The sequence below is a fragment of the Erpetoichthys calabaricus genome, chromosome 4, assembly GCF_900747795.2.
Source record: "Erpetoichthys calabaricus chromosome 4, fErpCal1.3, whole genome shotgun sequence".
Taxonomy (NCBI): Eukaryota; Metazoa; Chordata; class Cladistia; order Polypteriformes; family Polypteridae; genus Erpetoichthys; species Erpetoichthys calabaricus.
Window position 1 is genome coordinate 313,486,178 of NC_041397.2, and position 26,881 is coordinate 313,513,058.

At 40.2% G+C, this 26,881-nt stretch overlaps 2 protein-coding genes and 2 long non-coding RNA genes across 7 annotated transcripts in view; 3 read left to right on the forward strand and 1 right to left on the reverse strand.

Annotated features, from left to right (window-relative positions):
• LOC114669701 (V-set domain-containing T-cell activation inhibitor 1-like) overlaps positions 1-546 on the forward strand; it is a 47,178-nt gene extending 46,632 nt beyond the window's left edge. For both annotated transcript variants that reach the window (XM_051926007.1, XM_051926008.1), the window contains one exon: positions 359-546. In XM_051926007.1, coding sequence (XP_051781967.1) covers positions 359-429 — 71 coding nt within the window. In that variant the 3' untranslated portion in view covers positions 430-546. The remainder of the gene's footprint in view (positions 1-358) is intronic.
• The window catches only part of LOC127527403 (uncharacterized), a 66,083-nt gene extending 60,311 nt beyond the window's left edge, over positions 1-5,772 (forward strand). Inside the window, exon 2 of the long non-coding RNA XR_007934724.1 lies at positions 2,640-5,772. This is a non-coding gene — a long non-coding RNA (uncharacterized LOC127527403). The remainder of the gene's footprint in view (positions 1-2,639) is intronic.
• Positions 1-26,881, forward strand: part of LOC127527381 (uncharacterized) — a 102,451-nt gene that overhangs the window by 63,493 nt on the left and 12,077 nt on the right. The window lies entirely within an intron of this gene.
• LOC114669699 (V-set domain-containing T-cell activation inhibitor 1-like) overlaps positions 17,903-26,881 on the reverse strand; it is a 35,685-nt gene continuing 26,706 nt past the window's right edge. For 2 of the 3 annotated variants that reach the window (XM_028825888.2, XM_028825886.2), the window contains exons 5-6: positions 18,261-18,320; positions 17,903-18,106 (exon numbers count right to left, since the gene is read on the reverse strand). In XM_028825888.2, the coding sequence (XP_028681721.1) occupies positions 18,024-18,106; positions 18,261-18,320 (143 nt within the window). In that variant the 3' untranslated portion in view covers positions 17,903-18,023. Of the gene's footprint in view, positions 18,107-18,210; positions 18,321-26,881 lie in introns of all 3 variants that reach the window. The other variant, XM_028825887.2, reaches the window with a different exon arrangement.

Here is a 26,881-nt window from a genome sequence, read left to right on the forward strand (position 1 = left end):
TCCAGAAATACGAGATGATGGTGTGTAGTTGTATTTGTTTCATCTAAAATCCACATTGCTTGTGTCTGTACTGCAGTTAGAAATTTCTTATTCAGTCTTAGTGCGTACTGGGGGATACTTGTTTTCCAATTGATAGAATAATGAACAAAAACCTGAAGAGAATTTTCACCTTTTCACCATTCTTGACCCTTCTGTAGTGTCTTTTACAACAGGTGAACCCTCCTTGAATGTTTTTTAACACTTGTCACTCACGCACTAACTTGGAAGTATCACTGGATGATTGGTCTCAAGAAATTTTCTGCCACTATCATATATTGTTTATTGATTTTCTGCTTCATATTTTCATCTCTTTCTCCAGGTGTTGGCATTTACAAGTGCAATACACGTGCCAATGAAAATGAAGAAAGACTCCTGCAAGTGGCACATTAAAAGGAGACTGGCATCAAACGATTTGGAAATGTGCTAACATGGCAACTATGAAAACGCCTGGACTGGGTCTGCAGCTCTTTTTTAAATGGTTTATGAGAAAAACAAAATGAATTCCAGTTCTACAAAATGTAGACTTTGGGCATTAGATATTTAATCAAAATTGACTTTACAGTATTGAGCAAAAGTATTGATATAGTGCTTTGCTCATTATTTTCAAGTCTGTAAAGCTGAAATAGTGGAGAAGTGAATAAGCGACTTGGCACCACAATCAAAAAACGATGTCAGCCATTTGACAGACTGCCGTGCTTTATTGCCTGATATCAAACTGGGACATTCATCTTGACAGACTTGTCATGAGTTCTGATTATATCAAAAACACATTCACTCTTCCTTAACACAAATTATCTAATAATCCATGCAATGGACCTTTTTGTAGTTGCTGTAAAATTTGGTAGTGAATATCTTTGGTTTTTATACAATGCTTGAGTATTTCATAGCTGCCCATATGCAATTGTTCTTCAGTAGGATGACCATCCCGGTTCCCCACATTGGCCAACAAGTTGACTTTAAGACTTCTTTGCCATGTTAGCACATTCCTACCACTATTCTGTACTCTGGTTTAATGACAACTCTATTTTTTAAAATTCTTACAGTGTATACATTATTGAACATTACAGAATTACAGCTTGTTCACATCATATCCCACCATGACATCTAGAAAGCAAAAAATGTATGAAGTAGTCAATCTGAGATCCTAAAAAGTTAGCCATGCCTCGGTCTGTTCAGTTCAGTGAGTATCAGTGATACTCACAAACAAAGTAACTCATCAATAACAAGTGATAATTTAATCAGAGCGGCACTCGTTTCACCCACAGCAACTCAGGCCACATCTACACACTACTACATTTTCGTTTAAAATGCACATGAGTCTCTCTTTTTACCTTTCATCCACACTATCCTGGCATTTTTATTCCCTGAAAACAGAGACTTTTGAAAAGAGCCATAAACTTCTGAAAATGCTGACTCAACGTTGCCATGTGGATAGGTGATAGCATAGAGTTTTGAAATCACAGAATCTAATCACGCTTCGTTTGGTTCGTACTTATTAATTGGTCCTTCCTTAATTTTTTCTGGCTCATTAAATTTTCTCCGTCGCTTTGCTCATTTTATACTTTTGTGTTACTCTCAACAACAGTTACAAGATCCAGGCCTTTAATGACGTCTTGTGTCTGTTTTGCGGAGAGAGTGTCGACCTCGTCGAGACGTTTTCTTACCTTGGCAGTGACATTCATGTCTCTGGTGGCTCTTCCTATTAAGTCAGTAGACGGATTGGGAGAGCATGAGGGGGTAATGAGGTCGCTGGAAAGGGGGTTGTGGTGCCCCTGATATCTTTGCAAAAGGATGAAGGTCCAATTCTTTAGAGTCCTGGTGCTTCCTGATGATTGTGAGACATGGACACTATCAAGTGACTTGAAACAAAAACTGGACTCCTTCGGTACTGTGTCTCTTCACAGAATCCTTGGGTACTGCTGGTTTGATTTTGTGTTGCTAATGGAGTCCCAAATGATGCACATTACCTGCGTTGGTAGGGAAATGCCAGTTACAGCGCAATGTGGCGCGATTCCCCAAAGGTTATCCAGCTCATTATTGAGGACCCAAGTGGCTGGACCAGGCCAAGGGGGCGTCCACCTAACACCTTGCTGCAGCAGATAGAGGGTCATTTCCTTGGGGCTGGACCATGTGTCTGCCTTGGGGGTTGCCAACCAGGATCCCAAGCTGTTTTGTCATGTGGTGGTTGCGGTAACGCGCTGTACCAGTGCATGCTCCCTAACCTAACCTGACCTGTCAGTCCAAACAGTTGTTGTTCTTTGTATTCACCATTGCTGCTGTCTACGTATTAAACACAAAACTGAAAATGAATGTTTAGCATGGAGGGTGCTTCCTCTTCCTGTTTCCACCAATGTGAGCATGCCCAGTGTAGATGAACCTCTACGTCATATGCATTTTCGGTTGTTCTAATGTGGGCAGAAATACTTTCATAAATGAAGTGTATTAAGAGGTCAAGCAAAATGACACCTTCTATCGGCTAACTAAAAAGATTACAATATGCAAGCTTGTTATCATGATCATGATTACATCTCGCCTGAAGAAGGGGCCTTAATTGCTTCGAAAGCTTGCATATTGTAATCTTTTTAGTTAGCCAATAAAAGGTGTCATTTTACTTGACTTCTCACTGCATTCATAATGACTAACACGGTACAACACCCTAGTACTACAAATGTAGTGAAAACGCTAGCGTGAGAGGAAATTGTTTTTTGTGTAAAAATGCCACCTTTAAGTGAAAATGTAGTATTTTGGTCTTAGCCTTGGGCTATGTCTGGCCTGATTCTGAGGCTGGTAATTTTCCCAGGCTACTCTTAATTTAAAAAATAGATGTCTATATGTTGTATTATATGCAGTGCCTTAAAAAAGTATTCACCCCTCAACGCTGTTTATGCATTAATGATTTGTCACAACTTGGGATTTTGATCCATTTTATTGGGACATCCATCCATCCGTTATCCAACCCACTATATCCTAACTACAGGGTCACAGGGTTCTGCTGGAGCCAATCCCAGCCAACACAGGGCGCAAGGCAGGAAACAAACCCCCGGCAGGGCGCCAGCCCACCAGTTTATTGGGACATTTTATTTTTAAATCCAAAACTTTCTGGGACAGTGCTGCCTAAAAAAGAAAGAAAGTAATATAACATTAAAACATGAAATTCCAAAACCTGAACTGTCAACCATTTGTAAGTGCTCATTCCCCACATCTTTTATAGTGTCTATTCATTTGGAACAACATGATGGTGTGAGATCTGCCCATTCCTCCTTGTAAATTTTCTCAAGCTGTGCAAGATGAAGTGGGGAACAGCCATGGACAGCAATTAGCAGATCTCACCACAGATGTTCGATGGGGGGTTAACTCAAGGACATCCATTTTCTTCATGTGAAGACCCGTCCATTGTTGCTCTTTGGCTCCTTGATCTTCCTTCCCCGTTTTCTGTCAGAGGGCACCGGTTTTTACCTCCCTGATCTGTCTGTGTGGTGTTCCATGTATCTGACCTGATTGTCCAGTCCCACCACAGGGTGCTACCACATTGGTGATGGCGTCACCTAGCGTGTCTTGTTAGACTGACAACCACACGTACCACTTTGTGTTAAAGCCAACACTTTAGTCTCCTCAGGCCACAAGACATTCTGCTGCATCTTTTTAGGATCTACCAAGTGATTCTTTTCACTTAAGGACATAAATGTTTTGGGATAAAATGAAGGCGTATTTTGTGCCAACGCTTTGCAGATTGTTGAGCTAGACCCAAGCTCTCCAACCGTAATCTCCTGCCATCACAGTGGTCTGTGAGACCAGTGCCATTCTTGAGGGCACCCTGACCTGGCAATGTTCACGTAGCTTCCTGTTTCTTCCCCTTATACACGATGGACTGAGCTCTGAGGTCTGTTCAATGCCTTTGAGGAGGTCTTTTGCCCATTCCTCCTTCTGTACATTTCTAGCCCCCCCGACTCTTTGGTCCTCATCCTGGTTTGGACCTCAGGGACAGAAGGGCGATTTATCAGTGAACTGAAAACAGGTGACCACCAGATGAGACCATCAACACACTGGGGAATCATCTAAGTGAGCAAGAGGGGACCTGAGGTTGTCAAAGGGGGCTAGTAAGACTTTGGAAACCTCACAATTTGGATTTGTTCTTTATATGAAATTATTGAATGGATTTTAGCTTCTTTGTTCTGATGTGTCAGGGTGGACAATTTGGTAGATCTTCTTGAATTGAGAGTTTAGAGTAGGAGACCATAAAATGGAAACATGTTTCGGAAGCTGAATATTGTTGATTTTGATATACTTTATTAATCCTTTAGAGGAAATAGATTTTTTTGCATGACCTTTGGGGGTCAGAGTGCAGGGTCAGACATTTTACAACACCACCCTTGGAGTGATTTTCAGTAATTGGATTTGAACAGGCAACCTTCCAAATACCAGCACAGATCCTAAGCCACAGAGCCACCACTCTGCCCCAGGTCACTAATAAAAATAATGCGTTTATATAACATCTTTGTAATTCTCAGATTACTTTACAAATATTTAAAAGGGATAAGATAAGTAACACTAGATTCAAACGTAAAGCAAGCATTAAGCAGCAAACATCAGATTAAAACTTGAAAGATAACATTCTGAATAAGAATGCGAATTTGCACCCTTAGTGATTCCCTGAGTATTTGACTATCACGTGAAGGTGGACAACATGTCTGTGTTCCCATGATGCACCTGCATATACATGTACTGTTTGTCTGGATTGTACACTGATCTGTGATCTGTGTGTTGTTATGCATTAGAATATGTGACCGGTGCTCTGGAGTTTTCTGTTCAAGTTGTATTATTTCACAAATTAATTTGTTAATGCGTTTTTGGGACCTGTGATACTCCTCCAGCTGATTAATGTCACTCTGCCAAGTTGTTAGGACTACACGATGGCTTATGGAAATTAATTCTGAAATAACCAGCTTCCAGTGCCAGTCTCACCAAAGATGGGCAGAATGTGAGCACAAAAGGGTACAGCAGTAAAAATATGATAGCTGCCAGGAGGAAGAAGAGCTTCCATGGCTGGAGGGCATCGGAGTGTCTGGATGAAGGCAGAGGAGTGGAGGAAGGGGTTACTTATCTTATTGAGTATCTTATCATATCATCATCATCATTATTATTATTATTATTGTTGTTGTTATCTTCTCTTATTACTTATTAAGTTAGAAAAGGGAACTTATTGAACGTGTAATGTGTGAAATGAAGACAAAGAACAAACACAAAAGCTGTGACCTGGAGTCCCATCTGTTCTTTCCTTTTCTTAAAGGGCAGGTTCAGTCTTCTGAAGTTAAAGTTATTTCTTCACTTTTTTGGGGGCAGTCCGCCCTCGACAGCTCTTTTTTAGGGGCGGCACTTTAAAAAAAAACTTTAGCACTGCACTTTTTAGACAATTTTGTTTGATAGGTCTTTGATATGTTGATAGGACGTTGATAGGAAGCTCATGTGTGTTATCTATGCCAAAATTACACCATTTTTAATGTTTAAAAACTGTTACAAATACATACAGTATGTTGGAAAGTTATATTTTACAAATGCGAATCTTGACCAGTTTAACTACTCACTCTGACCGAAGACTTACTCCGAAGAAAAGGGACAAACCCTTCAATCTCATTATTAATATTTTATTATTCTCTCGATCTAAAGGTGAAGCAAACAAAAGAGAGTGGTGCTGCTTTTAGAAAAATCAAAAAAGGAAGAAGTATTAAAAAAGAATGAAGAGAAATTATTGAATTCTTTCACTGTAATTAAATTGTAATTGTAATTAAAAATTGCACTTAAAATGTTTGTCGTTTTGATTTTTTGTGTTATATGTATTATGTTTTATTTTGTAAGTTGGGGGGGGGGGGGGGGCTAGCAAACTCAAAGACTACCCTTGATGACAAACACTCTAGCTATGCTGCTGTATCAGAGCTAATTGACATGTGCTCTTAATACCACTGTCATCAACGATGGTCATGACTCCTATTGCGTATTCTTAATGTTATTACCTTTACTGTATAGCTTATCTGTTTTGTCTGTAAAACGGGTGTCCTGTGTGATGTATGACGTAACTGGCAATGAGAGCGTTGGCGCTTTTGGAGAATATTGAATATTGTCAATGGCAGGATTCAAAAAAGCTATTTTCGGGGATTATAATGACTTTGTGGCTGATGACAATGGCTTGATTATAAGCCAATTTAGACGTCCCTAAATCCATCGTTTTGTAGTTTTATGCTGCATTGTGATTTCTGTTCAGTTACCAGTTTTAACAACTATAAGGTATTTGGTGATGTGCGCTTCTCAACGTGAACTGGCTGACTGGTCAGGAATCTTGTAGTCATCACTAAGCCGTGCCATGCCATCTGTATGGGGTGGAATAATTCAGATGCTACCCAGTTACACCCATTTCCTTACAGTCAGAGTGAGAAAGTCAGGATCAACAGGCAATTTACAGTGATTGATGATTGTCAAGGATTGGCAGGAAAGCCATTGTAAGTGTAAAGAAGACCAAAAGAAGCCTTTGTTAATCCATTCATCCATTTTCCAACCCGCTGAATCTGAACACAGGGACACGGGGGTCTGCTGGAGCCAATCCCAGCCAACACAGGGCACAAGGCAGGAACCAATCCAACCACAAAACAAGCACACACTAGGGCCAATTTAGAATCACCAGTCCACCTAACCTGCATGTCTTTGGACTGTGGGAGGAAACCGGAGCAGCCAGAGGAAATCCAGGCAGACATGGGGAGAACATGCAAACTCCATGCAGGGAGGACCCGGGAAGCGAACCCAGGTCTCCTAAGTGCGAGGCAGCAGCGCTACCCACTGCACCACCGTGCCGCCCGCCTTTGTTAAGGTATTGTTACATAAGACAAAATGAGTAACGGATGCATTTTTGTAGTACATAAACTAAAGTGTTAATGAATTAATTAATATCAACATTTTGTTATTGTGGGCTAGAGGTTTAACAATTCCCCTCTCCCTTTCTGAATTCTGTATGTTAAAACCTTGAGTCCTTTATGTTGAGCCTGTTGTGTGTATGCTTGTCGAGTTTGTGTGAAGGCCGACATTGTTCCTAGGCCCCACTACAGCCTCGAGGCACAGTTTATTTAGTATCATGAGTTGGGCAAATCGTAACACTCTGCAGCGTGTGTTGTCCCAGTGCCCACAGCTAATGGGCACCAACTCCTATTGGAACATCTTGTAGTTCTTGACTGAGACAGAAAGACACAACTTTCCACTGCAAAAAAATGTATAGTACTTATTAAAGAATATACAGTGGAACTGAAGTGTCATGGTGCATTTGATACTAAATAAATAAACCTTCAATATAATTGCGAACAATAAAATAGTATCTTCAGGAGTACAAAATAAATAGTATCCAAATAAAACACATCCACAATGTATTCCATTTTCCTACCAAGGCACTGGAACTGTGAAGATTTCAGCATCCCATTCTTCCACCTCAATCAGTACCCACAGAATCCTTCATTTGGTAGAGCGACATTATCACAACACCACCTCTCTGATGAAGACCTCAACGGTCTCCACTAGCTGTGCCCTCTCCATACGCATGCCACAACACTCCGGATTTTGTCTGCACACTGTTCCCCCTTCCAGTAGCCCTTCTGCACCATTCTCCGCTGCTCACTAACAGCAATTCAGCTGACTTGACTTCCGCCGTACCAAAGAACTCCTCAACAACCATCAGTCCTGTAACTTCCAATAGCTCAGCAGACCCAATGCCATCCGTCCTGTAACAACCCAAAATATTCTTGTCTTGTGTTTATTATCTTACTCTCTTAAACTTTTTCTCTTTCCAGTTTATACTTTATACTTGGATTGTGGACTATCTTACAGACAGACCTCAGTATGTGCATCTTGGGAACTGCAGGTCTGACATTGTGGTCAGCAGCACAGGAGCGCCGCAGGGGACTGTACTTTCTCCGGTCCTGTTCAGCCTATATACATCAGACTTCCAATAAAACTCGGAGTCCTGCCACGTGCAAAAGTTCGCTGACGACACAGCTATCGTGGGCTGCTATCAGGAGTGGGCAGGAGGAGGACTATAGGACCCTAATCAAGGACTTTGTTAAATGGTGCAACTCAAACCACCTACACCTAAACACCAGCAAAACCAAAGAGTTGGTGGTGGATTTTAGGAGGACCAGGCCCCTCATGGACCCCGTGATCGTCAGAGGTGACTGTGTGCAGAGGGTGCAGACCTATAAATACCTGGGAGTGCAGTTGGATGATAAACTGGACTGGACTGCCAATACTGATGCTCTGTGCAAGAGAATACAGAGCTGACTATACATCCTTAGAAGACTGGCGTCCTTCAACATCTGCAATAAGATGCTGCAGATGTTCTATCAGACGGTTGTGATGAGCGCCATCTTCTACGCGGTGGTGTGCTGGGGAGGCAGCATAAAGAAGAGGGACGCCTCACGCTTGGACAAACTGGTGAGGAAGGCAGGCTCTATTGTAGGCCTGGAGTTGGACAGTTTAACATCTGTGGCAGAGCGAAGGGCGCTCAGCAGGCTCCTGTCAATCATGGAGAATCCACTGCATCCACTAAACAGCATCATCTCCAGACAGATTTAATTTAATATTGTTTTTTATCAGTATGCTGCTGCTGGAGTATATGAATTTCCCCTTGGTATTAATAAAGTATCTATCTATCTATCTATCTATCTATCTATCTATCTATCTATCTATCTATCTATCTATCTATCTATGCATTTCCAGCGGACACCAGTTAATTAGCGTTCCACTTCCACTGTAATTAATTAATATGAGCGACTCCACGCATTCACGTGCAAGCTGCTTTTGAGAGACCGTTAAACTAACAGGAAATTCACTAAAACTACTAAAATCAATAAACAAGTTAACACTTTAAAACACTTCCATCACTTGACATGACAAAATCCACCATTGATGGAAAAGATGAAAACTCTTGATAAGATCCGCTGCACCAGAACTTCCAGGATGGTGCATCATAAATATAAGGAATAACTTTTACTACATTTATGTTTTGTAGAATACTGAGTGGTAGCTGGGTAGTCGATTTGCTCTTGAACCTCTGTCGGTTCTTCTCCAGCATCTTGTCGGCTGTCATTTTTATTTTCCTCTTCTCCCTGTTGATCTGACCATAATAATGCTTTGTGATTTTTACAATTATAACCATAAGGAATTTGTAAAACTGTGTGCTTTTAGTAGTACTTCAGATATGCTTAATTCTGTTAGGGCCTTCCACATTTTTGTGGTAATTATTTGTTAATTTTCATTGTCTATTTTGTTTAATTACACTGCTGAAAAAATTAAGGGAACGCTTACGACACACATCAGATCTCGAAGATATGAAATGAGATATTCAAGTGGAAAATCTTTACTGAGTAATACTTTGTAATTCATTGAGAATAAAATAATGTAAAAATGGTCAATAGAAACCCAAACTCACTATCCCATCGAGGGCTGGATTCAACATTGCACCCAAAATTAAAACTAAAAACTAAAATCCCAGGCTGATCCAACTTGTGTGAACTCCTAAAGTGACTCAGTAGTGTGTATGACCCCCTGGTGTGTCTGTATGCACTCCTGAGAATGTCCTGATGAGACGGCCAATAGTGTCCTGGGGATCTCCTCCCAGACCTGGGTCATGGCATCAGTGAGATCCTGGACAGTCTTTGGCATTGGATGCACCGACACATAACGTCCCAGAGGTTCAGGTGTGGGAAACGTGTGGGCCAGTCAATGGCATCCAGGAACTGCTGACACACTCTAACCACATGAGGCTGGGCACTGTACTACACCAGGAGGAACCTGGGGCCTACTGCACCAGCGTGAGGATTTCAGGATTTCATCCCGATACCTAATAGCAGTATCGTTACCAGTACTGTTGCCTAGCACATGGATGTTTGTGCGACTCTCCAAGGATATACCTCTTCAGTCCATCACTGACCCACCGCCAAACTAGTCATGCTAGATGATGTTGCAGGCTCCATAACATTCACTATGGCATCCCTATCCCTATATCTATTTCATGCCTCTCACATGTGCTCACTGTGAACCTGCTCTCATCTGTGAAGAGAACGTGGTGCCAATGGTGGAGCTGTCAATTGTGGTATTCTCTGATGAATGCCAATCAAGCTGCACAGTGGTGGGCTATGAGCACAGGTCCTACAAGAGAATGTTAGACTCTAATGCCACCCTCGTGGAGTCTGTTTGTGACAGTGTGTTCAGAAACATACACACCAGTAGCCAGCTGGAGGTCATTTTGTAGGCCTTGAGAGGCAGTCCTATTTCTCTAAAATTATAAATGATAATGCTGGTAATCCAAGTGTTTTATTCTCAACTCTTTTTGTATGTATGAAAACGTGGTATAAAAAAATGTTGTTGCTTTCTAAACCCAGCTCACTCAATGGAATACCTACTATATGGAATACCTAATGGAATACCTAAGTTTCACTACTAGTGAAACTTGAGAGGCTATTGCTTTATTTTTTAAACACAAAATACTGTAAATGATATTAGAAATAATATTGTACATCATCCCAACGTTAATCCAATAGAATCCCAGCATTCCATTTTAAGAGAGTTACATTCCTTCACTGGAATAGATCAACTTGAACTACGCAGAATAATTGCTCAGCTGAAACATTCCATTTGCATTCTTGACTTGGTAGACCATCAGGCTTTTTCAAAGAAGTCTCCGATGTTTGCTGATTGATGGAGTACTTGACATAACAAACTCATCATTAGATATGGGGGTCTTCCCCGACTGCCTAAAATCTGCAGCTGTTAAACTCCTGCTCAAAACAATTCATCTCGACTCCTCTGTCTTTGACAATTTTAGACCAATTTCTAACCTGCCTTTCTTAAGTAAAATTCTAGAAAAGATAATAATTAAGCAGCTAAATGTTTACTAGAATAAACAATCTATTCTTGACAAGTTCCCATCAGGTTTTAAAACAAATCCTAGCATACAAACTGTGTGGGTTAAAGTAGTAAATGATCTGCAGGTGTATGTGGTCAGAGGCCGTATATCTCTTCTTGTTCTCTTAGACTTGAGTGCAGCACTTGACACCATTGATCACAGTATTCTTATATGTCACCTTAGACAATGGGTGGGCCGCTCTGGCAGCATCACAAATTGGTTTCATTCTTACTAAAAAGGTAGAAAATTCTTTGTTAGTTGTAATGTTTGTACTTCAGAGACCCATTATATTATATATGGTGTACCACAATGATCTATTCTGGGTCCACTGCTTGTTTCAGTCTCAATGCTTCCATTTGGTCAGATTATCTCAAAGCACAAGGTGAGCTACCACAGCTATGCAGATGACACACAGCTTTATTTATCGATAGCTCCTGATGACCCTGACACTTTTGTCTCTCTGATCCAATGTCTTAGCAGTATTTCTGAATGGGTGTGTAGTAACTTCCATCCATCCATTTTCCAACCCGCTGAATCCGAACACAGGGTCACGGGGGTCTGCTGGAGCCAATCCCAGCCAACACAGGGCACAAGGCAGGGAACCAATCCTGGGCAGGGTGCCAACCCACTGCAGGACACACACAATCACACCCACACACCAAGCACACACTAGGGCCAATTTAGAATCGCCAATCCACCTAACCTGCATGTCTTTGGACTGTGGGAGGAAACCGGAGCGCCCGGAGGAAACCCACGCAGACACGGGGAGAACATGCAAACTCCACGCAGGGAGGACCCGGGAAGCGAACCCAGGTCCCCAGATCTCCCAACTGCGAGGCAGCAGCGCTACCCACTGCGCCACTGTGCCGCCCCGTGTAGTAACTTTTTCAATCTAAATAAGAGAAAAGCCAAGCAAAATGACACCTTTTATTGGCTAACTAAAAAGATTACAATATGCAAGCTTTCGAGGCAACTCAGGCCCCTTCTTCAGGCAAGATGTCATCGGAGACTTCTTTGAAAAAGCCTGATGGTATACCAAGTCAAGAATGCAAATGTAAGACATCTTGCCTGAAGAAGGGACCTGAGTTGCCTCGAAAGCTTGCATATTGTAATCTTTTTAGCTAGCCAATAAAAGGTGTCATTTTGCTTGGCTTTTCTCTACATTCATAATAGCTAACACGGTACAACACCCTAGTACTACAATCTAAATAAGGAAAAAAACAGGAATTTTAATCATCAGTGAACATGGATAGAGTGAGAGAATTAGAAATAAACTTGATTTCTTAGCATTCAAAGTCAAGACAGAGGCAAAGAATTTAGGGGTAATCATCGACTCAGACCTAAACTTTAAATTACATACAGTATTAACCAGATTACTAGGATTGCATTTCTTCACTTAAGGAATATAGGTAATGTTAGAGGTCTTATAACTTTACAAGATGCTGAAAAATTAGTTCACGCTTTTGCTTTCAGTCGACTACATTACTGTAATGCACTCCTAATAGGACAACCTAAGGAAGACATCAACTGGTTGTAATTAGTGCAGAATTCAGCAGCCAGATTCTTAACTAAAAAAAGAAAATCTGAGCACGTCTCACTAGTTTAAGCATTGCTACATTGGTTACCTAATTGGGATTAATAAAGTATCTATCTATCTATCTATCTATCTATCTATCTATCTATCTATCTATCTATCTATCTATCTATCTATCTATCTATCTATCTATATCATTCAGAACTGACTTTAAAATACTAATGGTTTATAAAGCGTTTAATAATCCCCATACTATGTTTTTGAATGCCTACCCCCCCTACAATCCAAGTCATAATCTTAGATTTTCGAAATGGTGCTTATAATTCCAACAGCTAAGCTTAAAAGAAGTGGTTAGGTGGCATTTTCTGTTATGCATCCAAAATCTGGAATACTTAACTGTGGGTCATTTTAACAACTACTAAAAACCCATTATTTTAATTTGGCTTTTTTGTAACTATATTTTAATTGTATTCTTAATAGCCTGTATGGGCACAGAATTATCATATTCTTCAGAGATCTACAATTTACACCAATCTCTACTTTTCTCTGCTGTCTTTTCCGGTTCTTCTGTGGTGGCCATCTGCACCACCACCACTTGATCAAGGCACCATGAAGCAGTGCCCTGTGTTGGTGGACTGAAGGTGGGTGTCTCAGTTGTCCACAATACCAATTTCATCAAATCCTATCATGGGAAGCCTGAAAACCAAGAGGAATGAATTAAGGACATTTATGTTAGGTAGAATGCCAAGTGTGGGATGATTGGTCTTTTGGCCCCACTTGAACCCCTGCAGATTCTGTTTTCTTCTCCAGCTTCATTGGATTTTTTTTTTGTTTTTCTGTCCTCCTGGCCATCTGACCTTACCTTTTCCTTTTTTACTTACTCTTTAATATTATTGCCTAATCTTATTTTGTGTTTGTTTCATATAACTTTCTTTCGGCCATCTTGTAAAGAACTTTGATCTCAATTGTTTGTATAAAATCCATCCATCCATCCATTTTCCAACCCGCTGAATCCGCAAACAGGGTCACAGGGTTTGTATAAAATGTGCTACATAAATAAATGTTGTTATTATCAGTTTCTGACTTTCATCCACGTTAACCAGGTATATCTAGCCCTCCGAAAAATGTCAACATCAGAAAACGTTTCCCACAGCAATATGGATGGGTGAAAATTCAAATTTTCAAAAACGCAGACTCAAATCACACTTTGATTTGTTTATGCTTACTGCATAGCCTTTCCCTATTGGTCACCATTCACAGAACATTAGAACAATCTAGAAGAGAACAGAACATTCATCGCAAAAAAGCTCACAAATCCCACCCACTTAATTATTTTAAAATAACATCAAGTTGAGTTTTGAAGGTCCCTATAGTCCTGCTGTCTACCACACTCCTTGTTTCCAACACAGCGGACAAAGAAGAGCTGCTTTCCATGGGGCTTGTTGTGTTTGAATAAGCCACACAGTGTTCCTCCATAATGTTTAGAACAAAGACCCATTGTTCCTTGATTTCCCCCTCTGCTCCACAGTTTAAAATTACAGATCAAACAATTTGAGTGTGGTTAAAGTTCACATTTCAGGCTTTCAATTAAGGTTATTTGCACACATTTCAATCACAGCCACACTTTTTCTACATGATCCCCTCATTTCAGGGCACCATAATGTTTGGGATAATAATAAGTGTGTGACTCCTCAGGTGGGTTTCATGGCTTCATAAGATACCTCGGCTTCCTTCTACCCTTACCCATTATTCAACATGAGGACAAGAGTTGTGACAATGAAAGTCAAAGAAGACATTATGAGGCTGAAAAACAAGAATCAAACCATTGGAGACATCAGTGAAACCTTAGGCTGACCAAAATCAACTGTCTGGAATATTATGAAGAAGAAAGAACACACTGGTGAGCTCAGTAATCACAAATTGTCTGGTGGGTCAAGGAAGACCTCCACTACTGATGACAGAAAAATCCTCACTCTGGTCAAGAAAAAACCTGAAAGGTCCATCAGAAACAATCTTCTGAGGGCCGATGTGGACATGACAGAGATGACTATCAGCAGAAGACTTCATGAACAGAAATACAGAGGCCACAATGCAAGATGCAGACCACTAGTTTGTCACAGAAACAGGACAGCCAGATTACAGTTTGCGAAAAAGAACTTCAAAGAGCCTGCAGAATTCTGGGAAAAGGTCTTTAGGACAGATGAGACAAAGCTGAACATGCATCAGAGTGATGAAAAGAGCAAAGAGTGGATACCACAAGGAACTGTCCAAGATCCAAAGTAGATGACCTCATCTGTTAAACATGGTGGTGCTGGGGGTGTTGGCAAAAGCAAAGTGTGGAGATGAAAGGGAACTTCTCAAGATCCACCTGCAGACCACCTCATGTGTTACACATGGTACTGGGGGTGTTGTGACTTGGGCAAGTATGGCTGCCACAGGTCCTGGCACACATCTCTTCGTTGATGATGGAACTGCTGATGGCAATGGCATAGTGAATACTGAGGTGTAGAGAAACATCTTATCTGCTCAAGTTCTAGTAAATGCCTCCAAACTTGCTGGACAGCACTTCATCCTACACAAGATAAATGATCCAGACATACTGCTGAGGCAACACAGGAATTTTTCAAAGCTAAAAAATGGAAAATTCTTGAATGGCCAAGCCAGTCACCTGACTTAAATCTAATTGAGCAGGCATTCCTTATGCTGAAGAGATAAATTACGGGGACAAGCCCCTCGAAACAAGCAGGAGCTGAAGATGGCTGCATTAGAGGCTTAGCAGAACATTACCAGAGAAGACCCTCAGCACCTGGTGATGCCTATAAATGGCAGACTTCAAGCAGTCATTGCATGTGAAGGATATGCAACAAAGAACTAAACATGATGGCTGTAATAGACCTTCCATTGCTGTGATCAAACATTATGGAGCCCTGAAATTAGGGGGCTGTGTAGAAAAAGTGCACTGAGACCAAAATGTATGCAAATGCCCTTGAATGAAAGTCCATAATGTACACTTTAATCACAAGTCTGAAATGTTTGATTTGAAAGTTTAAACTCTGGAGCAGGTGAGTAATTTAATGAACAATAGGTCTTTGTCCCATACGTTATGGAGGGTACTGTACTTACGCAAAAGCAAAATAATTTACAGCTCACTTCAGTTTTATGATAAATCACATGGCCTGCCTTTGTAACCATGCAATTTTTCATTTGAATTGCATAAGTCAGGGGTAGGCCAATAGCTGCGTGAAAAGGACTGTTTGTTCATTTTAACATTGACAAAGATACTTTCATAAACAATGTGAAAACCCTAGTGAGGCTGGAGATCATTTTTAAATAAAAATATTGTAGTATTAATGTAGCATTAGACCCTATAAAGATCAATAGCGAAAGTAAAATTAACCTCCTTGGCATTAAGCCCGCATTCTATCAAATTACAGTTAAACCCAAGACAGGCTTGGGGCGACATGTAATGATATTCTATATAGTGTTAAGCCTGAAAAACTCTCAAGAGAGCATTCTGCTGCCATCTAGTGGATGAAATATCTTTATACTAAAAAAAAAAAAGAATATTTCAGTGCTTTTTGCCACTTTATAGTAACTCTAAGGTAATTCATGAGTTTGGTGGAGCCTCCAATGAAAACACAAAAGCACACAAACAGCAGTAAAGGCAGTTTCAGTAAGAACTGAAGTGGAACCATTGCTCGAATCGAGCAAGAGTGATGGTGAGACGTTAACACAGAAAGTGACAGTGACGAATGACATAGCACCATACATCCGTAGAGCCATGATATGCCTGGTGAATTCCATTGTGTGAAGCTTCACCACGGTGCAACAGTAGCTGCAGGACAAAAATCCATAATGACTGTGATCAAGTCCAAGGACAACCAAGACATTAGCCCTCTAAGCTCTGTTCACAATGCTGCAATTATCAACGTTCATGTCAGAGGACTTGTGGGAGTCACCAAGCCTTGCGTTGTGCGTAGCTTGCAATAACACAAAGGGGCACATTGATTGTGCAAATTAGTCATTGACATTCTACCCTTTTGTGTTCAAGCAACAGAAAAAATATTTAAAAAGTGCATAAATACGCATCTACTGCTCTGACTGCAGAATCGAGCTGTGCATTGGTGACAGTCACACGAAGGACGTGTACTTTCTCCGGTCCTGTTCAGCCTATATACATATATACTTCCAATACAACTCGGAGTCCTGCCATGTGCAAAAGTTCGCTGATGACACTGCTATAGTGGACTGCATCAGGAATGGGCTGGAGGAGGAGTATAGGGACCTAATCAATGACTTTGTTAAATGGTGCGACTCAAACCACCTACACCTGAACACCAGCAAAACCAAAGAGCTGGTGGTGGATTTTAGGAGGCCCAGACCCCTCATTGACCCCGTGATCATCAGAGGTGACTGTGTGCAGATGGTGCAGACCTATAAATATCTGGGAGTGCAGCTGGATGATAAATTAGACTGGACTGCCAATACTGATGCGCTGTGCAAGAAAGGACAGAGCCGGTTATACTACCTTAGAAGGCTGGCGTCCTTCAACATCTGCAATAAGATGCTGCAGATGTTCAATCAGACGGTTGTGGCGAGTGCCCTCTTCTACGCAGTGGTGTGCTGGGGAGGCAGCATAAAGTAGAGAGACGCCTCACGCCTGGACAAACTGGTGAGGAAGGCAGGCTCTATTGTTGGCTTGGAGCTGGACAGTTTGACATCTGTGGCAGAGTGACGGGCGCTGAGCAGGCTCCTATCAATTATGGAGAATCCACTGCATCCACTAAACAGGATCATCTCCAGACAGAGGAGCAGCTTCAGCGACAGACTGCTGTCACCGTCCTGCTCCGCTGACAGACTGAGGAGATCATTCCTCCCCAAAACTATGCGACTCTTTAATTCCACCCGGGGTGGGGGGGTAAACGTTAACATTTAACATTATACATAGTTATTGTCTGTTTTTCACCTGCACTATTATCAATCTTTAATTTAATATTATTTATTGTATCAGTATGCAGCTGCTGGAGAATGTGAATTTCCCATTGGGATTAATAAAGTATCTCTATCTATCTATCTATCTATCTATCTATCTATCTATCTATCTATCTATCTATCTATCTATCTATCTATCTATCTATCTATCTATCTATCTATCTATCTATCTATCTATCTATCTATCTATCTATCTATTAAATCTTCATCAGTTACAGCAGTGGACACCAGACAGATCCTTTCCAATTTATTTATGTTGATGTTTGGATATTTACATTTTTCTGTTACACATAACAACATTTTTTCTAGTTGAAAAAAAAAATTAAACATTTTTACCTTATTTTTCCAAGGGTAAACCAGAAGGTAATCGGGATAAAGAAAGGAAAAAAGGGCACAAATGATCAGGTTTCATTTTTATTATTAGTTATGTACACATTCATAGTATTGTCTTTCTGTTTTAAGTGACAATTGTACGTGATTTTTTTTTTGTATTTATTTACTGCAGGACCTCATGGGTTTGCACTAAAGGATCTTTTGTTTCTTCTCTTTCTTGGGCTGATTTGAATCATAAGCTGGCCTTTGCTTATAAAAAAGTTTTAGGATTTCTGAAACAAACAACAAAAATATATACATATAAATATCAGATGATACTAACTTGGAATTTATTAACCAGTTATTAGGAAATGTTTTAAAAAACAAGTCAAGTTACATGTCATGGCCTCAATTCCACCGATATTAGACTGAAATCAGTATGCCTACCGCCATCACAGATCCTCTGAAGAAGACATTGCCTCTGCAGCACGCCTGGCCCTGACCCACCTGGAGGTAAAAGATTGCTACGTTAGAATGCTGTTTCTTGATTTTTGAGCAGGATTTGACACCATCGTTCCTCAACAGTCGGTACATAAGCTGTCCTCAATGGGCCTGGATATTTCACTGAGAAACGGGATCCTGGACTTTTTAATGAACAGACTCCAGGCCGTAAGGACCTACGGTAATATCTCCCACCCTGTCATTCTGTATACTGGTTATTTAGTTGTGGTAGTGTCTCAGGGTGACCCTACTCTCCCCTTTATGATCTTTATTATGTAGACTTGAACAGAATACCTTAACTCCTATCCATAGCCTTTGCATGTTAATTCTTACCGGCCTGGTCCCTGTAGTTCAGCACATTCCCTCTTCTTTTACACCCGTAACTCAAAACAATTAAGACAGGGTAGCAAAACAGGCCAGAGAGAAAGTTACATGTTTATTCATGTATTAAAGAAATTGTGGCCAAAATAAAGTAAATCCTTGCTATCTGTGGATTCCGTTACTACAGATTACAATTATCATTAATGTGCTTCTGAATGTGAACCTTGTAGTTTACTCTCACCTATTCATAGCCATGTGCAGAACAGAAAAAATTTGGAGAGGCCTATCGCACGTTAGATTGAGCAATAACAGGTATGTGATGCCCTTAGATGTCTGGAGCTCCTTGAACGCTACACTGAATGGATCAATGGGTGTCTATCCATTGCCAAGAAGTGAGGTTAAACCATTGAATGCCATATGTGATGGTGTCCGAATCTTGCAATTACTCCCTGTAAGCAAGAAATTCCCAGTAAGTGTAAGTTCTTTCCCGTTCTATATACTGCTGGTTGCTACTAACAATTGGATGGGATAGTGAGGTCCTTTGATCAGCCCTGCCACGATCGCTTGATGAGTGATTCTATAAGCATTGCCTGAGGTGATTTATGTTGAAACAGTCCTGGAAAGAACTAGGGAGATGGCTTATCCCATTGGTCCAGGAGGTACATCAGGGAAGCCAAACGAACATGAAAGGCAGGGTAAGAAAGAAAGTCTCTGTTGGATTTGGCTGGAATGGAGGCCGGGATTGTGTTTCATTGGTGAATGTTGAACCCCCACAAAGGACCAGTTGGTGTGTTAGGGGGTACAGAGGCATAAAAAATGGAGCTATGCATACATATGTATACATATACATATATATATATATATGTATGTATGGAAACAGTGGAACCTCGGTTCACGAACGTCTCTGAACACGTACAAATCGGGTTACGACCAAAAAGTTTGCCAAACTTTTGCATCTGTTCACGACCACACACTCGGGTGACGAACAAGCCAGTTTCCCTTCCGGTTCGTATGTGCCGATGATTTCCGCACGTGTTCAGTCTCTCCCTGTACATTGTTCTCGGTCGGACGTGCGTGCATTCGCTGTAAAGTCTCTGCGCTCTATTTCGCGTGCTTTTGCATTAATTTGTCAATTAACCATGGCCTCTAAGCAAGTGAAGAGTGGTAGTGTTGGTGAGAAGAAAAGTTTGAAGAAAATTGAAATTGAATTAAAGAAAGACATTATTGAAAAGTATGAGCGTGGCATTCATGTTACTGATCTTGTCACTGAGTACAAGTCAAAATCTACGATTTCGACTATTCTAAAGCAGAAAGAGGCCATTAAAGCAGCTGATGTTGCAAAAGGAGTTACAATGTTAACCAAGCAGAGGCCCCAAGTGCTGGAAGAGGTGGAAAAACTGTTGCTAGTGTGGTTGAACGAGAAGCAACTTGCAGGGGATAGCGTAAGCGAGATGATGTTATGCGAGAAAGACAGGAAGATTCATGGCGATTTGCTGCAAAACTATCCTTCTACGAGTGGCTAGTTCTTCCTCCTCACTTCCTTCATGCCAGAACTCGACTCATGCAAGGTTAGTTTACTTGGTTGTTTATGATTAGTTTTGTATAAATTAAGGATATTTAAAATTTTCATTTTTTTCCCTGTGCTTAAAACTCATTAAAAAAAAGTGTTTACAGCGAGCGGTTCATGAGGTTATAGCGTGAATTCTTGCAATGTTAGTTTTCTCTGTTCAAGGTTTTCTCAGTGTTATTCAATGTTCTTACATTTAGTTTACTATTACACTGTGCATTCTATGGTATAATTAACCATTTTTGTGCTTAAAAATCATTAAAAAAATATATATTTATATACAGTTCGTACGGTCTGGAACAGATTAATTGTATTTACATATAATCCTATGGGGGAAATTAGTTCGGGTCACGACCAAATCGGGTTACGACCAGAGGTTTGGAACGAATTACAGTGGTAACCTGAGGTTCCACTGTATGTACAGTGGTGTGAAAAACTATTTGCCCCCTTCCTGATTTCTTATTCTTTTGCATGTTTCTCACACAAAATGTTTCTGATCATCAAACACATTTAACCATTAGTCAAATATAACACAAGTAAACACAAAATGCAGTTTTTAAATGATGGTTTTTATTATTTAGGGAGAAAAAAAATCCAAACCTACATGGCCCGGTGTGAAAAAGTAATTGCCCCCTTGTTAAAAAATAACCTAACTGTGGTGTATCACACCTGAGTTCAATTTCCGTAGCCACCCCCAGGCCTGATTACTGCCACACCTGTTTCAATCAAGAAATCACTTAAATAGGAGCTGCCTGACACAGAGAAGTAGACCAAAAGCACCTCAAAAGCTAGACATCATGCCAAGATCCAAAGAAATTCAGGAACAAATGAGAACAGAAGCAATTGAGATCTATCAGTCTGGTAAAGGTTATAAAGCCATTTCTAAAGCTTTGGGACTCCAGCGAACCACAGTGAGAGCCATTATCCACAAATGGCAAAAACATGGAACAGTGGTGAACCTTCCCAGGAGTGGCCGGCCGACCAAAATTACCCCAAGAGCGCAGAGACGACTCATCCGAGAGGTCACAAAAGACCCCAGGACAACGTCTAAAGAACTGCAGGCCTCACTTGCCTCAATTAAGGTCAGTGTTCACGACTCCACCGTAAGAAAGAGACTGGGCAAAAACGGCCTGCATGGTAGATTTCCAAGACGCAAACCACTGTTAAGCAAAAAGAACATTAGGGCTCGTCTCAATTTTGCTAAGAAACATCTCAATGATTGCCAAGACTTTTGGGAAAATACCTTGTGGACTGATGAGTCAAAAGTTGAACTTTTTGGAAGGCAAATGTCCCGTTACATCTGGCGTAAAAGGAACACAGCATTTCAGAAAAAGAACCATACCAACAGTAAAATATGGTGGTGGTAGTGTGATGGTCTGGGGTTGTTTTGCTGCTTCAGGACCTGGAAGGCTTGCTGTGATAGATGGAACCATGAATTCTACTGTCTACTAAAAAATCCTGAAGGAAAATGTCCGGCCATCTGTTCGTCAACTCAAGCTGAAGCGATCTTGGGTGCTGCAACAGGACAATGACCCAAAACACACCAGCAAATCCACCTCTGAATGGCTGAAGAAAAACAAAATGAAGACTTTGGAGTGGCCTAGTCAAAGTCCTGACCTGAATCCAATTGAGATGCTATGGCATGACCTTAAAAAGGCGGTTCATGCTAGAAAACCCTCAAATAAAGCTGAATTACAACAATTTTGCAAAGATGAGTGGGCCAAAATTCCTCCAGAGCGCTGTAAAAGACTCATTGCAAGTTATCGCAAACGCTTGATTGCAGTTATTGCTGCTAAGGGTGGCCCAACCAGTTATTAGGTTCAGGGGGCAATTACTTTTTCACACAGGGCCATGTAGGTTTGGATTTTTTTTCTCCCTAAATAATAAACACCACCATTTACAAACTGCATTTTGTGTTTACTTGTGTTATATTTGACTAATGGTTAAATGTGTTTGATGATCAGAAACATTTTGTGTGACAAACATGCAAAAGAATAAGAAATCAGGAAGGGGGCAAATAGTTTTTCACACCACTGTATATTGTCCCCCTCCTCATCTCTCTCTTCCTCCCTGCCATTTTTCATTTTGAATAGAGGTCTGTCCACTCTTCTGTTCATGGAGGACTCCAGGCTGTTTCTCTTTCCATTTAAAGGTCATGCAGTAGCAAAGACCAAATCAGACAGAGAGCCACTATAGCTTACTATCAGTTTTTATTATTTTACCAATACTCATTTTACTCTGCTATTTTGTCCATATTATTTACAGAATAACGCGTGAATTACGGTAACATGTATGTTTCTCTCATGTCTGTTCTGGTGCTCCATTTAATTATCTGGGGTTACAGATGTAAAAGAAAGAGGCCATTTTGAACTATACCGGCAGACAGTGTGGTGAGAGTATAGGGTTTGTGGCATTATATTATGTTCTACATAATAAAAACTATAAAGGGGAAAACAGGGTCACTCTAGGACCCTACCACACAACTAAAATGTGTTCTTTCATGTACAATGGTTTAAGTACAGAATTTGATGTGAATTTCCCATTGGGATTAATAAAGTATCTATCTATCTATCTATCTATCTATCTATCTATCTATCTATCTATCTATCTATCTATCTATCTATCTATCTATCTATCTATCTATCTATCTATCTATCTATCTATCTATCTATCTATCTATCTATCTATCTATCTATCTATCTATCTATCTATCTATCTATCTATCTATCTATCTATCTATCTATCTATCTATCTATCTATCTATCTATCTATCTATCTATCAAACAGTGAACAGTTTCCTTCGCTATTTCCTGTCTTCACATCTACGTGGAGATATGTTAGTATTTTACTATCCGCACTTGTTCTTTACTTTAGGAAAATCAATAAGTCCTTATCTAATTTGCAGATGCAAGCCTTCTCTGCAGTTAAAAGATTTCTAAACAGTATTCGTCTATTTATCGATTTTAATATTGAGTTATAAAAACACAAGCCAGTTCTTAAAACTGCCGAATGTATATTTGTGGTATTACAGCCCAGATGTTGTGTGCATTTTATGTTTTATTATTGTTTTATGTAATTTCTGTCATGCTTGTTCATTTTTAATATTCCTTTATATGTCTTTATGCTTGTATAACTGTTTTGTGTTTGGTGGGTGGAGTTTCAAGAGGCAGGGACACCATGACATCACAACTGTGGGACCTTCCTATGTGTTTATGGTCTGGTGGATGACATGCTTAACCTCAGGCTTACGTTGGGTTTATAAAGGAGTTTGTAAATACTGTTTTTTCACTAGGATTTACTGTTTTTTGTGATTATTCTGCTTCTGTCTCTCGTGGAAGCAAATGTCCTTTTCTAAAAGAATATATTTGCGTCTATTCAGTATTCTACTATTAGCTTTAAAGCCAAATTCTGACAAAATGAACTCTGTTGTCAATTATTTCATGTCTAGATATTGCTGGGCTCCATATTATGTTTTTGACTGCTTTGTTTTATTGTTTGCTTGCAAAGCTTGTTTTCTGTCAGGAAATATTAACTTTTATAATGTGGTACCTCCCTATAGGTAATGTCAACCAAAGGATAAATGTATCTTTTTACAATGGCAATGTGTGAGAAGCTTACCTATATCCAGCATACAACCCAAAGTCTGAACCTGTATATTACAGATAAAAACTAGTAATTAATTTCTCTAATTAACAAACAAATAACATTTGTGGAGTCATAAGGTACCATACTGTATGTATCCTGCTTTTGTTCATTATTTCATGTACAAACATTTTGTGTAGTCTGCAAGATCCAGCAGCCATGTATGATGTAAGGGGGATGGATTTGGGTGGACCTTATTACCTTTAAATGTGGTGAGCAGAGCACAAAGGGGTATTCAGACCCCTGATGAGTCAGTTTGAAACACATCAACGCGAATAAAGACCTCTTTTTAATACTGTGCATTATTTTTCTATTACATTCTGCTTTCTGCTTTTTTGGTTTGTTTGCCCTGAATTGCCTTTTTGGAATATTTATTAAATTAGAAAAATTTTTGATGAGAACAGGCCATTCAACCAAATGGTGTTCACCAGTCTTATCCACTTCATTTCTCCAGAACAGCTTTGAAGGCCCCTAAAGTCCTACTGTCTACCACACTACCTGGTCACGTATTCCATGACTCTTTGATTCTCTGTGTAAGAAAAACTTCTGAATGTTTGTGTGAAATTTCCCCTCAACAAGTTTCCAAATGTGTCACCGTGTTCTTGTTGAAATCATTTTAAAGTCACAGTCTCAATCCATTGGACCAATTCCCTTCATAATTTTAAACACTTCAGTGATGTCTCCTCTTAATCTTCTTTTGTTTAAACTGTAAAGGCTCAGCTCTTTTAATCTTTCCTCATAACTCATCCCCTGTAGCCCTGAATCAGCCTAGTCACTCTTCTCTGGACCTTTTCTAGTGCTGCTATGTCCTTTTTGTAGCCTGGAGACCCAAATTGCACCCAGGACTCCAGATGAGGCCTCACCAGTGGGATATAAAGCTTGAGCAGAACCTTCTTGGATGTGTACTCCCCACATCAGGGTGTTATAAAGCCTAAAAGTCATTTAACACACCTAATGGCTTTTTAGGAAATTCCTTTTGCTCTTTTTGGCTCCTTTGAGAATTTTTATAGTTTCCTATTTTTATAAACATAACCTGTTTGCATTTGTCTATTAAAACCAGTGGTTGATGGTAATCCTCCCTCTTTAAGGACATTTTGTATATTTTGGAAAAATATGAAGTGTTGTGAATTTTTATTGCCAGCTTCCTATTTCTGGGCCTGCTAGCTGAAAGCCTGCTGGCAGTAGTTTGGAGTAACTGCCTGGACTAAAACCATATTTGTTTAGGTCTGTGAAGGTCCTGCCTTCTGAGACTTTTAGTAGGACTTGTACCCTTTCACAATGGGTTTGTTTGCAACTCACAACAAAATGGTAACCTCATCAAAACATAAAAAACGTCCTTGTCCTAAACAGGCCAAACCTCTTTCTAACGAAGCCTTAGTTACTATTGAAAAAATTATGGATATTGATGCATTTTGTTATGAATAACTAGGGTTTCATGTGTACATGCATAGGAGATAGCTGAAGGGCTCAAGTGACTGCAGTTCTACTGTAGCTCCAGGGGTTGGCACTCTGTCCTAATGCCTTTTGTCATCCTCTCACTGCAGATTGGATGATTAATAGCTAAAACACCTGTGATGTCCCTGCCGGTGTCTATTCATCTGGACCCACCTTTTCCAGCTGGAAGAACTGAAAACTGGAAGCTCCACCATTTTTGTCAGTTTTATCCTTAACTAGCATTTGAAAAGATGTCTCTGCAATTACTGTGTGCTTTTCTTCTGCTTTGTAATTCAATTATATGGGGTTACCAGGCTGGCACCCCAACTCTTTATTGTTGTCCTCTTGTTTCTCTTACAAGGGATATTGAAAACATTAGAACTTCAAATGTTTTTTTTTTTTATTAAATGATTAACTAAACAGCAATTACATCTCTCAATTATAAAAAAAAAAAACTTGAGACGAGACATGATTTTTTGAAGAGAGACAGAGAGACAGAGACACTTTCACGTCCCATGAGACAGGCAAGTCACGTCATTCTTACAACTTTCGGAAGCAAGTCCCGTGATAAATAAGCAGAGCAGGTTAGAGATAATGGATGTAGGAAAATTCGAAAGTCTCAAGAAAATGAGAGTAAAGCTCACATTAGCGCAAATAAACGGAAAATATTACTCTGTGAAATAACGGAACAGCGAAAAGAGATTGCATAGTGTTTGAGGATGTTTGGGGGAGAAGAGAGACAAAGCAGTGACTTTAAAACATTCGAATTGCCGCACAAAATGCAGATCACATAGTACGGGAGCAGCAGCCAGCCACCAGCTGATCGAGCAAAGAGGAGTTAAAAAAATAACTGTTATTTGATTCCCATTATGTCACCGTTAAAGAGGGGTTTCAGAGGAGCGACCACATATCCTTTAGGTGTGTTCAGCCCCCTTCTTCACAACGGTGCATAGCTGTAGAGTAAAGATTGCATTAGTGCAAACAAATGGAAAATATTACTCAGTGGAATAACAGAACAGCGAAAAGAGATCAAATAGTGTTTGAGGATGTCTGGGGGAGAAGAGAGATAAGGCAGCGACTTTAAAAAGTTTGAAGTGGCGCACGAAATGCAGATCATACCGCACAGGAGCAGCAGTAAGCCAGCAGCTGATCGAACAAAGAGGAGTTAAAACAACAACTGTTATTTGATTCCCATTGTATCACCATGAACTCTTTTAGGGCGGATATTGACTTTGTCGAAATTGAGGGTTAGAGTTGCCTGTAAACATTCACCAAACTTACCGTTAAGTTTAGTTCGACTCTCTTTACTAGAAGGAAAGTTAGCTTTGTTGATTTGATCTCGATTTCCTGAGCGTGCACAAGTAGCGAAGAGCAAACAACCTCTAAAATAGCATCGATATCTGGCGAGAGAGCAAAGCGAATGCGCAAAGCAAAATACTCCATGGACGACGTCTTATACATTATCGCTGAATCAGACCTCTGACTTGTAGGACTCTGATTCTGATGCAGGTGATCAGGAGATAGAGATCGAAAATAAAAGTGAGGTGCCAGCATCAGCTGATCATGGTGTTGAACACGTTTATGTAACTGATGCACCTATGGC